The sequence below is a fragment of the Polypterus senegalus genome, chromosome 1 (genome assembly GCF_016835505.1).
Source record: "Polypterus senegalus isolate Bchr_013 chromosome 1, ASM1683550v1, whole genome shotgun sequence".
Taxonomy (NCBI): Eukaryota; Metazoa; Chordata; class Cladistia; order Polypteriformes; family Polypteridae; genus Polypterus; species Polypterus senegalus.
The window spans coordinates 195703939-195722403 of NC_053154.1; the positions used below are offsets into that span (position 1 = coordinate 195703939).

The 18465-nt window shown below is 38.6% G+C and overlaps 1 protein-coding gene across 4 annotated transcripts in view; it reads left to right on the forward strand.

The window, feature by feature from the left end:
• Positions 1 to 18465, forward strand: part of LOC120537348 (lisH domain-containing protein ARMC9) — a 167161-nt gene that overhangs the window by 94462 nt on the left and 54234 nt on the right. For all 4 annotated transcript variants that reach the window (XM_039766253.1, XM_039766261.1, XM_039766236.1 and 1 more), the window contains 9 exons: positions 1546 to 1638; positions 4248 to 4338; positions 4428 to 4551; positions 12282 to 12421; positions 12625 to 12701; positions 13190 to 13264; positions 13356 to 13446; positions 13906 to 13964; positions 15800 to 15904. In XM_039766253.1, coding sequence (XP_039622187.1) covers positions 1546 to 1638; positions 4248 to 4338; positions 4428 to 4551; positions 12282 to 12421; positions 12625 to 12701; positions 13190 to 13264; positions 13356 to 13446; positions 13906 to 13964; positions 15800 to 15904 — 855 coding nt within the window. The remainder of the gene's footprint in view (positions 1 to 1545; positions 1639 to 4247; positions 4339 to 4427; positions 4552 to 12281; positions 12422 to 12624; positions 12702 to 13189; positions 13265 to 13355; positions 13447 to 13905; positions 13965 to 15799; positions 15905 to 18465) is intronic.

Here is an 18465-nt window from a genome sequence, read left to right on the forward strand (position 1 = left end):
TGTAAATGACAGGCGTCACGTTTGGAGGAAACCAGGCACCACTCATCACCAGGCCAATACCATCCCTACAGTGAGGCATGGTGGTGGCAGCATCATGCTGTGGAGATGTTTTTCAGCAGCAGGAACTGAGAGACTAGTCCGGATAAAAGGAAAGATGACTGCAGCAATGTACAGAGACATCCTGGATGAAAACCTGCTCCAGAGCGCTCTTGACCTCAGACTGGGTGACGGTTCATCTTTCAGCAGGACAACGACCCTAAGCACACAGCCAAGATATCAAAGGAGTGGCTTCAGGACAACTCTGTGAATGTCCTTGAGTGGCCCAGCCAGAGCCCAGACTTGAATCCGATTGAACATCTCTGGAGAGATCTTAAAATGGCTGTGTACCGACGCTTCCCATCCAACCTGATGGAGCTTGAGAGGTGCTGCAAAGAGGAATGGGCGAAACTGGCCAAGGATAGGTTTGCTAAGCTTGTGGCATCATATTCAAAAAGAATTGAGGCTGTAATTGCTGCCAAAGGTGCATCGACAAAGTATTGAGCAAAGGCTGTGAATACTTATGTACATGTGTTTTCTCAGCTTTTTATTTTTAATAAATTTGCAAAAACCTCAAGTAAACTTTTTCACGTTGTCATTATGGGGTGTTGTGTGTAGAATTCTGAGGAAAAAAATGAATTTAATCCATTTTGGAATAAGGCTGTAACATAACAAAATGTGGAAAAAGTGATGCGCTGTGAATACTTTCTGGGTGCACTGTACTTCAAGTAACAACTGACAAATTATACATTACCTGTACTCTGTAAGTACTTATGAAACAATACCAGTGGAGCTCAACCACAAGAATTTTAATTTGTAATATTTGCTTCTATGTTTTGTTGCTGTTCAGATTACACTTGCCTAATGTCAATGTGATTAAAACCTGTTTGCTGTTTGGATGTTGGTAACATTTCATTTTGTGCATCTGCTATCAGACCTTATTTGCCAAAGTAATTTTTCTTTTTTCTCCACTTTACGGTGTATTGATAGTTTATAATTGATTGTTACAGACTACGTTGTTAACTGATGTTTAGAGGTGGTTCTGATTACTTACCTTGCATTTACAAGAATTGTACATTAATTGTACTTTGAAATTTTATGTCCTTATACACTGTTTCTGTTTGTAAGTGTGTGCATGTGTTTAATTGGCATTAATATCTGCTTTTTGATAAATAAAATCTGTTGTATTTCTATGTATATTCTGTTCATGCTTTCCAAACTATACTGTGGATATTTACTAATTTAGGTAAATTTATTTTCTTAACAAAATTTTACTTGAGGTTTTTTCTTTCCCCAAGCCAAGTTTTTTAACCACGTCATATAGTTTTACTTAAGTAAATATTTGACAGTAACAGTAATGATTGTAGTTGATTAGAATTTTAGTGCTCTTTACGCCTCTGTCTTTACCATGTTATAAAACATTATCCTGTAAGCTGAAATATTTTACTTTGGGGTGCTTCTCAGTTGCTTTCAGTCTCTTTAACTGCTATTTTTGCTTTTAATTTGCAGCGACTGACCAGATCCTATCCTGGAGAACAGAGGGATACAGTATTACAAGGTTATATTAGTAATGATTTGCTCCAGTGCAACAGCAGTAATCAGGTAAGGTCATCACACTTGTTTCAGTTTGCAAAATTAACTTAATCGGAGGAAAAGACAACACATTCCATGTGCCTACCCGAATGGGCCGTCTCAAATTGAGACCCAAGTGCTGCTGTTTAGCGGGTGATGCCTCAGCGCCACACCAGTTCCATTCCCCAACAAGGCTCTCTGATGGTTTTGACTCTTCTGGGGATGAGGCTCCCAAGGGCTTCCCCCCAACCCCTTCATAATGCAAGCATGTCCTTATGGCTGCTACAGCAGAACTACTCCCACAGAGAGCAGAAAGGAGTCCTGTCTGCCATTTTGGATCTGTGTGAATGTTTAAATTTTTTTTTTTTTTTTATGGTGGCTGGAGTGCCAATCATTATACCATCAATGGTTTATTGGCTCGCATCCTGCTTACAGAGGAATTGAAGCATGACGCACATCCAAATGTGAGTCTCAGTCAGGGCAGATGATGCAATGGTCCTAATGAATGACCCCGCAATTGTGACTCACTGGGCTGGCTACTTTGGGCAGCTGTTTAAAGCAGAATCTCCAGCTAAGATATTGGACATCTCTGGATCCACGATTCTTGAGGCTGATCCTCCAATTAGAGAACCACCTAATCTCACTGAGATTGCACATGTGGTGAACCAGCTAAGTGTAGGGAAGGCTGCAGGGATCTGTGGTATCTAGGGTGAACTTCTTCAGACTGGTGGTAAGGTTGTCGTCCTGGCATTACAAGTAATCTTTGCTTCCATTTGGGAGATGGACATCATCCCAACTGACTGGAAAATAGGTCTTGTCCCTGGTGATTACATGGATATCGGCAACTACAAGGGGATAACACCGCTCTCATTGCTGGGTAAGGTCCTTGCTAGGGTCATCCTCAGTAGTATGATCACTTGCTCACTTACCAGCAACCAGAACAGTCTGGTTTTAAGGCTAAGAAGTCTAACATCGACTCCATCCTAGCACTGAGGGTTGTCATCCCGCACCAACACAAATGTCGGCAGAGCTTCTTTGCAGCCTTTGTCGATTTTCATAAATCCTTCAAATCATTTAATGGAGTTGCCCTGTGGGACATCCTGAGATTTCAGGAGATTCTCCCCCAAGTTGCTGGATATCAGGGCTGGTCTCTATACTGGTACTGTGAGTGCTGCGCAGAGTGAAGGCAGAACCTCTGCATTTTTCCCAGTTGATTCTGGGGTTTGTCAGGGGTGTGTTCTTGTTCCTACTTTGTTCAGTGCTTGCATGGACTGGATTTTGGGGAGGGTCATGAGGTCCGGTGGCTGTGGGGCATCTGTTGGTGAAGAAAGATTCACTGATCTTGACTTTGTTGTCGATGCTGTGATCTTTGTGGAGTTAATGGAGGCTCTAATCCGGGCTCTCATGATCCTGAGCGAGGAGTCTGAGTGTCTGGGCTTGCGAGTGAACTGGATAAAAACCAAGATCCAGGCCTTCAGTGACCTCTTGGGCACAACCATCAGCAGTGTGTCTGTCTGCAAAGTGTCGACCTCGTTGAGAGGTTTACTTAACCTCGGCAGTTACATTCATGTCTGTGGTGACTCTTCGTATGAGTTCTGTGGATGGATTGGGGCGTCTTGAGGTTGCTGGAAAGGTGTGTGTGTGTAAAACGCTCCCGATATCTTTGAAAAAGGACAAAGGTCCAAGTTTTTAGAGTCCTGGGGCTTCCTGTTTTGCTCTGTGGCTGCAAGATATGAATGCTATCCAATGACCTGAGAGAAAGTCTGGATTGCTTTGGTATGTGTCTCTTCAGAGAATCCTTGGGTACCGCTGGTTTGACTTTGTGTCGAACAAGCGCTTGCTCAGAGTCCCAAATGAGACATGTTACCTGAATTGTGAGGGAGTGTCAGTTAAAGCAATATGGCCATGTGGCGCAATTCCCCAAGAGTGATCCTGCTTGCAGGGTCCTTATTGTTGAGGACCCAAGCATTTGGACCTGGCCAAGGGGACGCCCACATAATACCTGGGTGTGGCAGATTTGTGGTCATTCCCACAGAGTGGGACTGGACCTCATGTCTGCCTTGGGATCCTTTGGGATCCCGAGCTGCTTCGTTGTGTGGTGGGTATACCAACAGGCTGTACCAGTGCATGCTCCCCATCCTGACCTGACCCAAAGAAAAGACTACTTTCAAGATCTATATGATTATTATTTACTGTATTTATGATTATTTATCTTAGTTTTGTTTAAAGAACTACATATTTATTCTTTGTTATTAAGAAGAACTAAAAGGACATAATTTTGAATTATCCTACCAGTTTATTTTAATATAGTAATATCTCTTTAAATATAACAACTTTTTTTAGAAAAAAACTTTTTGGAATTGAGTTTAGTTTAGCCTTCCTATTTTATGTTATTTTTCTGATGGTGGCTATAATTTTCATTTAATGTCTCTTTAAAATTACATAAAATTGAGCACATAAATATTAATGAATAGCAGTAAAATACCAAATAGTTTTTGAAGAGAAAGAAAATTGAATGGTGTTTGATGTAATGCAAGATGCAAAGACAAGTTTATAAAAAAAAAGTCATTAAAATTGTATGTTGTTTGTCTTTATTTTCAAGAAAGAAATTGATTTCCTTTTTTCTGTTCATATTACAGAGAAGTGTACTTCAGTTGCTGAATTCCAAGAGTGAGGTTGTCAGGCAATACATGGCACGACTAATTAATGCTATTGCTTCTTTAGCTGAGGGTAATGAGTTTATATCCATTCTTTTGCTTATTTTTTAAATAAATAAAGAAGTAGAACTTTATTCTCTTTACACACATCCTTTTTTCCAGGGCGAATATATCTATCCCAGAATCCAGTGCTACTGAGAACGCTGGAGAATACACTGAAGAATGGAGAGAAAGATTACCTTATGAGAGAGAATGTTCTTGGTGCCTTACAGAAATTGAGCCTTAGGTAAGTGCTTTGTGAGAGTGCCTTTAAAAAACAAATTTCTATTTATTACCTTGACTCTTATTCAGCTTACGAAATATTAGTTCTTGTTAGTTCTGTTTATTTTTGCCCTGTTGTTACCATAATTTAATCAGTAATATCAATCTTCAGGAGGTCTTTTACAGGAGTCATTTTTTCTGGCTATAGTATGTGACCATTATGAGGCTTTCCAAAGCCCAAACACAGATCTGATGCATACATTTTCAAGATTAATAAAAATATTTTGTATTTATAACAGTACCTTGCTACAGTATCATATCAGTCGAGCACCATACATATAACCAATAAGGCACCTCTGTCATCTTTTATGTCTCCTCTTTGAGTGTTGTCCACTTTCCTCCTGACTCTGACTCCCCGATGTAGTTTGATGGCTCTTATATCTTTGCCTCGGTGCCTCAATAGGGCCTGCTGGCTGCACTTTTAAGTTGTATGGGAACTCCCCAAAATAGGGTGGTCTGTTCTTCGTAGCATCCTGTCCGTGGCACCAAAGGACGTACAACTCCCAGGTAACCTTAGGGGTTTCCATAGTGGGATCCAGCCTGAGGGATGAATTCTTCATCCATTAGTTGATCATCCAAAATCAGATATGAACAGAGAGCCGTCCTCACCAGGTCGCACATCCATTCCTGTGATCCATCCATTATTGTCTCCTGGCTGGGTAGAGCTCTTCCCCAACCAGTCCATGCAGTCTGACACTTACAAGTAATCTATACTAATAAAAGGCAAAGCCCTCACTCACTCGCTCGCTCGCTCTCTCTCTCTCTCTCTCTCTCTCTCTCTCTCTGGAAGTGTGAAATTTGTCAGGCGCATTCCTTACAGCTTACTTACAAAAGTTGGGCAGGTTTCATTTCGAATTTCTACGCGTAATGCTCATAACTGGAACCTATTTTTCTCCATATAATGTAATGAAGTTGAGCTCGATGGCCGTGGGGGGTGGAGTTTCGTGTGACATCATCACGCCTCCCACGTAATCACGTGAACTGACTGTCAATGCATTACGTAGAAAACCAGGAAGAGCTCCAAAAACCGCTGAAGAAAACATGCATTATACAATTGAGAAGGCAGCGAAACAATAAGAAGCAAGCGAGTGATACATACTGTACAAGCATATTCATGCCTGCAGCTACTTCGGAAACGAAGCACGGTGTAAACCTAAAGTTTAAATTAAGTTCATAGACAGGCTGCCGCTGGCGTTTGTCATGCCCATGGCTAATGCGGGATACAAGTTTAATGAGAGGACGCAGGGTATAAACGACAGTTTTGATCACTTTCTAACTAAGTTCAAATTGCTGGTGAAAGACTGTGCTTATGCAAATTCCGAGAGACTGTGTTTGTGAGTGACGTCATCATCTCCCCTCCCATTCACCTCATTTCGCTGTGAGCTGAGCTCTGCGGCTAACGCCGTCTTCCGAAGCAACTTCGTCACACTGCCACCAAATACTCCCAGAAAAAAAGTTAATACACACGCTGTCTCTAGAGTTTCTCCACACTGAATCCTCCAGGCACTACTTACAAAAGGTTACATTGACAATCGTGTTAGGTTATTTTTAAAATGTTTCCTTTTCTTAGCACAAGCACAGCTGAGAAGCTTCGATGCTTGTGCTCCATAACGCATTAAAAAATGATGCATTTAATCAAACTTTGCATTACAAGCAAAGGGGAACTTTTGTCAATGCATGATTTCCTGGTACACCGATTACATTGATCAGCGCTTCCCGATTCATTTTACCCTCTCACCCCCTTGGTTTGAGAAGAAGTATGAAAAAATATGAGGTTAACACAGAAAAACAGATCACCAATTCAAGCTTAATGAATAATCGATTCGACATCAATAATTGTTTTTGTAAAGCCATACTCAGTGTAATCCTCCTTCCATTTTATAGTTTTTCCACCACTAGCCATGATTAAATGAAGGGTAAAAAAGTAAGAGCGAAGCGAGGGTGACTTATTCAGCCAGACAGGCAGGCGACAACTCAATAGCTCCAATTTGGATATAAGTAGGTTCTATTTAGTCGCCAGAAATATCTTTGGTAGGAATGGAAGTTGAATTTAGTCTTTAAATTTCTATGGTAAAGAAAAAGTTATGCAATGATGACTAAATTTAACTATATAAAGTCAAAACTTGTATATATAAAGTCAGCGTCGGAATATATGAAGTCAGCGCTGGAATATATAAAGTCAAATCTTGAATATATAAAGTCAGCGTCGGAATATCCATCCATTTCCCAACCCGTTGAATCCGACCACTGGGTCACGGGGGTCTGCTGGAGCCAATCCCAGCCAACACTGCACACAAGGCAGGAACCAATCCTGGGCAGGGCACATGCATCATTTTCAAAACATTAACCGAGCAGTGTTTTTTTAATTTATTTTTCTGAATACGTTTTTGTTAACTTTGTTCAGTTCAGAGTCGTTTCAATCAATATATTTTGACTTTGACTTTATATAATCAGGAATTACTTTATAAATTCCGACGCTGACTTTATATATTCAGGTTTTGACTTTATATATTCCAGCGATGACTTTATATATTCAGAAAATCAATGTATTTGCCTGTTTGGCACCCCATAGTATATGTGTGTGTCTATATATGTACAAATGTACACATGTATGTATATGTGTGTGTGTGTGTGTGTGTGTATATATATATATATATATATATATATATATATATATATATATATATATACATACATACACACCTCACCTAAAGGATTATTAGGAACACCATACTAATACGGTGTTTGACCCCCTTTCGCCTTCAGAACTGCCTTCATTCTACGTGGCATTGATTCAACAAGGTGCTGAAAGCATTCTTTAGAAATGTTGGCCCATATTGATAGGATAGCATCTTGCAGTTAATGGAGATTTGTGGGATGCACATCCAGGGCACGAAGCTCCTGTTCCACCACATCCCAAAGATGCTCTATTGGGTTGAGAACTGGTGACTGTGGGGGCCATTTTAGTACAGTGAACTCATTGTCATGTTCAAGAAACCAATTTGAAATGATTCAAGCTTTGTGACATGGTGCATTATCCTGCTGGAAGTAGCCATCAGAGGATGGGTACATGGTGGTCATGAAGGGATGGACATGGTCAGAAACAATGCTCAGGTAGCCCGTGGCATTTAAACAATGCCCAATTGGCACTAAGGGGCCTAAAGTGTGCCAAGAAAACATCCCCTACACCATTACACCACCACCACCAGCCTGCACAGTGGTAACAAGGCATGATGGATCCATGTTCTCATTCTGTTTACGCCAAATTCTGACTCTACCATTTGAATGTCTCAACAGAAATCGAGACTTATCAGACCAGGCAACATTTTTCCAGTCTTCAATTGTCCAATTTTGGTGAGCTCGTGCAAATTGTAGCCTCTTTTTCCTATTTGTAGTGGAGATGAGTGGTACCTGGTGGGGTCTTCTGCTGTTGTAGCCCATCCGCCTCAAGGTTGTGCGTGTTGTGGCTTCACAAATGCTTTGCCGCATACCTCGGTTGTAACGAGTGGTTATTTCAGTCAAAGTTGCTCTTCTATCAGCTTGAATCAGTCGGCCCATTCTCCTCTGACCTCTAGCATCAACAAGGCATTTTCGCCCAGAGGACTGCCGCATACTGGATGTTTTTCCCTTTTCACACCTTTCTTTGTAAACCCTATAAATGGTTGTGCGTGAAAATCCCAGTAACTGAGCAGATTGTGAAATACTCAGACCGGCCCGTCTGGCACCAACAACCATGCCACTCTCAAAATTGCTTAAATCCCCTTTCTTTCCCATTCTGACATTCAGTTTGAAGTTCAGGAGATTGTCTTGACCAGGACCACACCCCTAAATGCATTAAGGCAACTGCCATGTGATTGGTTGATTAGATAATTGCATTAATGAGAAATTGAACAGGTGTTCCTAATAATCCTTTAGGTGAGTGTAGAGATATATATATATATATATTTTTTTTTATATATATATAGATAGATATATAGATAGAGATATAGATATATAGATAGAGATATAGATATATATATATGACAGCAACACTACACTCATATCAATGACAAAACAATTACATTAACAATCATGTTACGTTATTTTTAAAATTTTTCCTTTTCTTTTTCATAACTTCTTTAACACACTATTTCTCCGCTGCGAAGCGCGGGTATTCTGCTAGTATATCATAAAATTAATCAAACATTTTTTAAATACAAGCTCTACACAGAAGTGCAATCCTTAGTTGTTACATATGTAGAATCATTTTATAAGGATCATAAGACAAAGCCAGCATTCTTATTTTATTGAACTGTGTAATGATGGGGAAACTTTAAATACAACTGGTATGGAGCTGTATAGATTTCCTCTCACATTCCAAAGATGCGCTTATTAAACTATTTGTCCTAAATTGACCCTGTATGAATGAATTAGCCCTCTGATCACCTGGTGTTCCATCCTGGAGAGTGATTTGTATGCAAAAGTTTAAGACAATGGTACATTAAAAAAAAAAAAATCAATCACCAAAAGGAATGGGGATGTGTTTATAAAGTCATTAAAAGGTTTTGGTGGTGTTTGTGTGTATTTATTTTTATATGAAAAACCTGATAATGTGTGAATGTAGCATGACCCCTTTTCTTTTCATACTGTTATATTCAGACACCTCCAAACATATCTTATTTTGGCCTTATTGCATTTATCTCCATCTTGGAGCACCTGTTCACTCATTGGTCATTCTTTGACATGGCCTAACTATATTAATCTATTTTTCCTTAGTACATTCCTTATCACTTCAACATTAACTTTTACTATTAACTTAGCCTTTACCTTCTTATTACTCTGACAGTACACATCCACCACATCATTTTCATTTCTGTTCTTTCCAGCTTTGCCTCATGTACCACTTACATCTTCTACATCTCACTGACACAGATCATACTATTTCCTCACATAGCTTTCATAATCTTTATTCCCTTCAGTGCTTTAGAGATCAGAATGAGGGACAGCTCCCAGGACTATGCACCTCTCTCTCCCCTCACAGCTAAGACTGAGTCCACATTTACATCTGCCTGCAACACATCACTTTAGTAACAGAACTTTCCATCTCTCTCCAAAACTATTACATGTCTGAAATTTTCTTTGAGGCCTTTCGCTTCCAAAATCGATTTCCAGTTCAATATATTTCTCTTATATTGTTTCACTTTTTGCCATCAATGTGGCATAAAAAAGCTATTTTGATTGCCATCAATTTGACAATTCTCACACTTATGTGGTTACTGCCTCCATTACTATCATGAAAAGCAATAGACTCTGGACAGATCCCTGATGCAATCCCCTTCACTTTAAAACTCTCAATATCTGTACACTAACTATTCCTCCTCACCAAACATTCTTAATATCTACCCCACTACCTCTCGTGAAACCCTGTCCGATACCTTCTCAAGATGGTCAAATGCATAATACATTGTCTTACCCCTTGCATTATATTTTCTGCCAAGATTGCATTTGTTGTTTCCTTTACATACATATAGACTGAAGCTGCACTGGCCCTCATGGTTACTCTGTTATTTTCATGTCTTGGTTATGCTTAATTTCTTTAATTATGTGGTATTTCCTGTGCACCATTACAGCCTAGCTTGTTGAATATTTAAAAAATTTTAAAATATCATTAAATCAAATTATTTTTGCAGTTATTGAATTAGTGTGTTTTTTATTAGTTGGCTATCTACTTAAAAATTGACAACTATCACAAGTGAAGTTGTACTCTCGCTTATTAAACCACTTGAGATTCAAGGCAATACATTTTTTTCTAACCCTGCCAAAAATAACTCCACATCCCTATTCATATGTTAACTAATGGAGGCACAACGGAGAGAAGCAGCAACATATGTTTCTTCTTTATAATAATCTTGCTAATCCTGTAGGTAATATATTGCTCTCTTTCCAGTTCTACAATGCCGAATATATTCTGGCACATACTAGGCCTATAATGCAAACAACTAGAGAGAAATTACAAGATTACAGCTAAATATACTCAGCGTCTCTCCTCTGCACACGTCCAAACCAACACAAGCTCGCCTCTCTGACTTTGTCTCCCAACCGTCCAACTTGAGCTGAACTTCTAATGTACTCATTTCCAATACTATCCATCCTTGTCACACCCAATGCATATCTTAGCATCTTTAACTCTGCTACCTCCAGCTTTGTCTCCTGCTTTCTGGTCAGTGCCACTGTCTTTAACCCATATAACATAGCTGGTCTCACTACCGTCCTGTAGACCTTCCCTTTCACTCTTTCTGATATCCGTGTGTCACAAATCACTCCTGACACTCTTCTCCACCCATTCCACCCTGCCTGCACTCTCTTTTTCACCTCTCTTCTGCAGGTCATATATTATCTCATCTTCTCTGTACAGCTTAATCGTTTTTACTCAGCAACATCAACTATACTCCTCTCCACACCTTCCATGGGTGTTTGACTCCTGATTTTTGTGGACAGTGTGCACCTATTAGCATGTATTTAAATCCAATCATGACTGACTTCTCTGTCCCTGTGTGCACCGGTTTTTTAGGATCAGTTGAGGGGTACACAGTATCAAAGGATTTTTAGCATAGTTGTTCCAATTCCCAAACTCTTCTGTATATGTGATGAAATTGGCCCTATAGGCCTAGTATAATTTTATTTGATTAGGTCATATCTCTTTCAGGATTGCAAACAATACTGACAATGTAAAGGCCTCATTAACTGTTTTTGGTAAATCATTTTTTAACTATCTATGAAGAATTTGATTAGAAGCTTTAATGTAATCTAGTTGTTGTTAAACTTCCTGACCCTGTGTATCCTATGCTAGTAATAAGACTTTCACCTTAACTTTCTTTATAAATTAAACCTGCTTTACATAATTTATTTGTCAATCCTTAATATTATTTTTATTCATATCTTCCATTTTATGTCTCTTACTACTTCTTTGTAAGTCATGAACTTATTTATTTTTCACTGGACATTGGTACAGAAGACTCATTCAAGCACTGTTAAGAAATTGTAAGCCACATTTGTCAGTCTCGCTCACTTTTTCACCATTGCTTCTGTGCATGTGAAAAATAGCAAAAAAAACCAAAACAAAACACTTCTTAAGGAAAGCAATGCTGTACAATGTGCGTTATGGCCAAAAAAGCAACTTTTTACACCAATGTAACAAGCACTATTGAGGAACCAGAAATGTTGATGTTAGTATGCAGGTCACATTCTATACTTCAGTCAATCTATCAGTTTCAGAAATTTGTATTAAGCATATTTACTGGGTGACATGATAGCACTTTGTACTGCTGCCTTACAGCATTTTTAGCTTAGTTACTATCTTTGTGGAGTGCATATACACTTTCCCCCAGTGTCTGCATAGTTTTTCTCAGGGTACTCAACCTAATGTGGACATCTTTCAGGCTTCTTAAACTGGTTAATCAGTAACATTAAATTGTCTTTTGTTTCAGTTACTGTGGCTTTGTGCAAGAGGTGTCCTGGTGGGAAGGTGCCATCTGGTTCAGGGTCTCTTACTGACTGCCACCTGATCCTGTGTTTTATGATAAAAGAATAAATGGATATAAATTGAATTTGTACATTTTCAACTCAAATATTAGGTGTTTTTATAAACTTGAAGCATTTAGATTTGCTCAAATATCAAAATATTCACTAGAACATATTACATTTAATTATGTCTAGACGTGCAGCACAAACCGCAATGATCCAAGATGGAATTGTTATGTGGCTGGTAAATGTACTGGAGGATACAGATTCTCTATCTGACTACACCTTAGAATATTCCGTGGCCCTCCTCATGAATCTCTGCCTCAGGACTGCAGGTATTCTAGCTTTTGATTCATTTGCAGTAGAGTTCTAGAGCTTCTTAACAGATCTTCTTTATTTTTAAGTTTATAAATAGGTACGATGTATCTGACATTAATTGTGTGTTCTGTGTTTTACAAGCATCTGAAACAACAAATTTTGATGTGACTTTAATTTTTTTTTTTAAATCTCATATCTTCTGCTTATTTAAACCTTGCAGCTAAGAAAAAGTGTGCCCAGCATGCTAAACATGTTCTCAAGGTGCTGTCTGACCTACTGGGCCATGAGAATTATGAGGTAATGTCTAAAATGAATATGTTGAATGACTACTCTTGCTGATTTTTCATTAAGAGATGGTCCTTAAAAATGTCTCAAGGTTAACTGTTGAAATGCATTTTGTAAAAATGCACCTGCCAAAGGGATACATTACACATGAAGCTCTGAACATTGCAGTTATATTATATTGTACCTACTGTAATCATCTCTAGCATCTTCAGATAATAAAGGCTAAAAAAGTCCTTCCCTTACTAAAAAAAAATTGCAGTAAATAAGACATAGAAAATACATCTAAGTTGATCTATACAAACTCAAACACATGCACTTTAGAAACTATTATACCTTGTAAGGTGCTTTAGATAAAAGTGTTGATTTAAAAAAAAAAAAAGATGAGGAGTGGAGACTTACGTATATATCTTGATTGTTTTTGTCACTTTTTTCTGGAAAGGACTTACAGTACTTCAACCTCTATGTCAAAAATATTTTCTCACTTTTTCTTTATTGTTAAGATTCGTCCATATGTAAATGGAGCTCTCTACAGTATTCTTGCAATTCCCTCAATACGCGAGGAGGCAAAAGCCATGGTAGGTTATTCTTGTAAATCCCTAAGTGAACCTGTTTCAAAATAAATCTGTTCACCATATTTTTTTATAGTAACCCTATTTCCTTCCAAAGGGTATGGAAGAAATTCTCCGTTGCTTTTGTAAAGAAGGAAATGCAGAGATGAATAGGCAAATTGAGTTCATCATTAAGCAGCTTAATTCAGGTTGGTGCAGAAATCTGTATCTTCATTTGCCATTTGGGACAAACAATATACTTGTTCTAGTTTATCAGAGCACTACCAATAGACTGGTTTGGCTCAACTTAAGCACATTTTGTGTTAGCATAATATTTTATAATGGTATGTTATAGTAAATGACTTAGGTAATGTGTGATGCATGTGGTATATTAAAAATAAATAAATAAGGAACCCTTGCTGCCAGGGCATGGCTATTGGTGGGTGTGGACATGGAGGGGATCTGAGGGGTCTGCTCACCCAATGAAAACTCAAAACAAGTGAAATCTTAGCTTATTCTGACATTTAGTTGCCCTCCATACAAATGCCAATATCAATAAGACATCCTAGTAACACTACAACTAATTAATTTCTTGGCTTTGTTCTTTTGTAAGTGAAAGAATGTTTGTGATGAGATATTAATACCTTTTTTTTTTTAAATGTATAAAGCTGAAGCTTATGATGATGGGCTTGAGTCAGATGATGAGGACGAAGATGATTATGATGAAGTAAGAGACATTTAATTTTATGAACTTTGAGGTGTCACCCGTTGCAGGGATAAACTCTGGTCCTAATCTGGATCCTGAGTTGGTTTGTCATGTGGTGGGTGCGGCAATGCGCTGTATCAGCGCCTGCTCCTAACTCTCTCTCTCTCTCTCTCTCTCTCTCTCTCTCTCTCTCTCTCTCTCTCTCTCTCTCTGGGGGAGTGCTTACTTTGTTTACATTTGAATAAAGAAGAAACAAGAGCTAGTGTTTTTTAATGATAGTAATTTTTCATTCAAATTGTTAATTACCCTTTCTTTACCTTTTCTGCCATCACACAAAATTCTGGTTGTCTTCTGTGTTATAAATCATCTGCTGGTTTTTAAAATCTTCGTACCCCATGATAGTATGTAGTAGACATAGGGACCATCGGGTAATTCCATGTCAAATCATCAAACTTTTGGACCTCATCGCCATAGATTTTAATGAAACTTGGCATACTGATTTGATCATATGAGTAACCCGTAGAAGTGAAAGTGCACGGGTCTTGGATCAATATTAAGGTAGATTTAAACTAAAAAATTTTGAACTTATTGAGGGGTGATGGGGATTATGACTTTGACTGGCTATCTCCCTTAATTTTGATCCAACACCTGTGCAATTATGCTGTGTATTTGCACTGAAGAACTTTTTTTTAGTTTTTGTCAGTTTATATAGCCTATCTTGTGTCACTTGTCAGGGAATTGGCAAACAAGTCAATAGTACCTCAGCCAAGCTTCACTCCATCTTTTCTGCTGTGCTGGAAGCCATTAACTGACCAAAGAGGCACTATTATATGGCTCTTATTTGGTGTGGATGTACATACACAAAACAAAAATGTTCTTGCCAATATAAAAAGGCAATTTGGAGCAGTGTCCAGTTTTCCAAAGTAGCTTTGGTAAACAATTTGCTAATGATGCTTTATGTGGTATCTGGCTTGTTGGTAAGATAACTGCCTGAACCCCTAGTTTTTCATATGGCCTATACTAGTCACTGTAACAGCAATTATGTCATTACATGTGCCAGGTGATAATGGCCATGCATGCTCTTGGCATAATCATTTGTGGAGTACTATATGTCAAGACTTAGGCTGATATATCAGCCCATGAAGATCTGCAGCATTGTGCTTATGTACAAGATTGATTACCATAATCCATGTATCGGGGTAGTCAGGGTGGCAATGGGGTGTAGTTAGAGATGTATTCACATCAAGATGATGGCCACAAGCATTTGCACCCAAATCCATGCATTGTTTTATAAATGAGGCCCCTGGAGAGCGGGCTGCCTTTCCACTGCATATGTGAAGTTTGTCAAGGAATAATTTTGTAGACCAGTGAAACTTAACATTTGGAATAAGAAGAAATGCTTATCCTAGTGCTCAAAAGTCTAACATAGACACACACATTTTTGCCTGTAAAGAAACCTTACATATTTTCAGTAGCAGATTGCTGCAGAGATTGGCACAAATACCCCAAGGTGACTTTTTTCTGAAAGATATTAATATGAAAGTGTAATGTGCTCATTGACTGGGAATGTTAACCCAGTACTAACTGTGTTATTGGGTTCTAAATTATTTATACTATAATTATAAAAATATATATTTTTATTTAGAATCTGCTGAATTAAACTAAAAAGGTACAGATGAAACTTGTCATCATACTGTATTTTTATATGGGGAAAAAGTATATTATTATTTTTGAGCAAGCTTAAAACTTCAGGCTTCCATGCCAGAATAATTGTTTAATTTATTTAATCAGAAATGTCATAAAACATTTAGAGAAGTTTATGATGTATTCAAGAAATAAGTGTGGTCTTTTCACAGGAAAACCAGAATGCAATGGAATCTGATCTTGACAAAGCAGAAGTACTGCAACCTCAGCCAAGAGAGCTGTCCGGAGAGGCATTGCTAAATTCAGAATATCTTGGGGTAAGTCAAAACAATACTCCCAGAGCCAGTAACCTACAGTATATTGGTAAAGAATAGCTGGTATTGTTTAATATTTAGGTATTGATGTTTGTAGCCAGTGTCTTTCATAATTTGCCTGAAAGTAAAAAATGAAAAGTCTGTTCCTATCCTTGATGACAGCAACACTCATAACAGTCACAAAACAATTACATTGACAATCATATTATGTTATTTTTAAAATGTTTCCTTTTATTTTTCATAACTTCTTTAACACACTACTTTTCTCGCTGCGAAGCACGGGTATTTCGCTAGTGTATATATATACACACAGTGGTGTGAAAAACTATTTGCCCCCTTCCTGATTTCTTATTCTTTTGCATGTTTGTCACACAAAATGTTTCTGATCATCAAACACATTTAACCATTAATCAAATATAACACAAGTAAACACAAAATGCAGTTTTAAATGATGGTTTTATTATTTAGGGAGAAAAAATCCAAACCTACATGCCCCTGTGTGAAAAGTAATTGCCCCCTTGTTAAAAAATAACCTAACTGTGGTGTATCACACCTGAGTTCAATTTCCGTAGCCACCCCCAGGCCTGATTACTGCCACACCTGTTTCAATCAAGAAATCACTTAAATAGGAGCTGCCTGACACAGAGAAGTAGACCAAAAGCTAGACATCATGCCAAGATCCAAAGAAATTCAGGAACAAATGAGAACAGAAGTAATTGAGATCTATCAGTCTGGTAAAGGTTATAAAGCCATTTCTAAAGCTTTGGGACTCCAGCGAACCACAGTGAGAGCCATTATCCACAAATGGCAAAACCATGGAACAGTGGTGAACCTTCCCAGGAGTGGCCGGCCGACCAAAATTACCCCAAGAGGTCACAAAAGACCCCAGGACAACGTCTAAAGAACTGCAGGCCTCACTTGCCTCAATTATGGTCAGTGTTCATGACTCCACCATAAGAAAGAGACTGGGCAAAAACGCCCTGCATGGCAGATTTCCAAGACGCAAACCACTGTTAAGCAAAAAGAACATTAGGGCTCGTCTCAATTTTGCTAAGAAACATCTCAATGATTGCCAAGACTTTTGGGAAAATACCTTGTGGACTGATGAGACAAAAGTTGAACTTTTGGAAGGCAAATGTCCGTTACATCTGGCGTAAAAGGAACACAGCATTTCAGAAAAAGAACATCATACCAACAGTAAAATATGGTGGTGGTAGTGTGATGGTCTGGGGTTGTTTTGCTGCTTCAGGACCTGGAAGGCTTGCTGTGATAGATGAAACCATGAATTCTACTGTCTACCAAAAAATCCTGAAGGAGAATGTCCGGCCATCTGTTCGTCAACTCAAGCTGAAGCGATCTTGGGTGCTGCAACAGGACAATGACCCAAAACACACCAGCAAATCCACCTCTGAATGGCTGAAGAAAAACAAAATGAAGACTTTGGAGTGGCCTAGTCAAAGTCCTGACCTGAATCCAATTGAGATGCCATGGCATGACCTTTAAAAGGCAGTTCATGCTAGAAAACCCTCAAATAAAGCTAAATTACAACAATTCTGCAAAGTTGACTGGGCCAAAATTCCTCCAGAGCGCTGTAAAAGACTCATTGCAAGTTATCGCAAATGCTTGATTGCAGTTATTGCTGCTAAGGGTGGCCCAACCAGTTATTAGGTTCAGGGGCAATTACTTTTCACACAGGGCCATGTAGATTTGGATTTTTTTTTCTCCCTAAATAATAAAAACCTTCATTTAAAAACTGCATTTTGTGTTTACTTGTGTTATATTTGACTAATGGTTTAATGTGTTTGATGATCAGAAACATTTTGTGTGACAAACATGCAAAAGAATAAGAAATCAGGAAGGGGGCAAATAGTTTTTCACACCACTGTATATGTACTAGCGACTGGGAGCCCTATCGAATCGGGCTACAAATTCTACGTTTGTGAAATCCTTACTTTCTCTGCAAAGAATTAATTTGTTTTTTTTAAGTCCTTGAAATGTTATCATGGCACTGATTTGTGCTTAAAATAGACCTTTTCGGCTGATATAATGAAGAGCTTCCTGTTTAAACGGGGCTGCGAGACGTGAACTCAGCTGTTCAGCGCACCGCATTTGATTTTTTCCGGCAAACAAATTTTCAAAACAAACCGTGTATTACGACTCTATTCAGAGTCAGAGTAATAATTATGTTGCCGTGGTCATTTTAGATCTGAGATCGGCTAAAATTTAAACAATGACCGTTGTTAATACTCAGCCTTCATTACTCAGTTTGCCAATAGATGTCAGAAGGACGGATGCCAAAACCGAACTGCCCAAAGATAGATTTCGACATACCAAGCAAATGGCGATACTTTCTAAATTACTTATGGTTCCGGAGCTGTTGAAGGATTTAAGTCGGTTGACAATGTTAGTCATGGGAAGTACGCCCCACCTAACCAACGTTCCAAAAACCAACTGAACTTACTGTTATCTGCTCAAACCAACACCGACTTACTATACTTGGCCGTCCAGCGGCATCACTGAAGCATTCAAACATTCTTAGCCAATCATGCAATACTGCGTCCGCG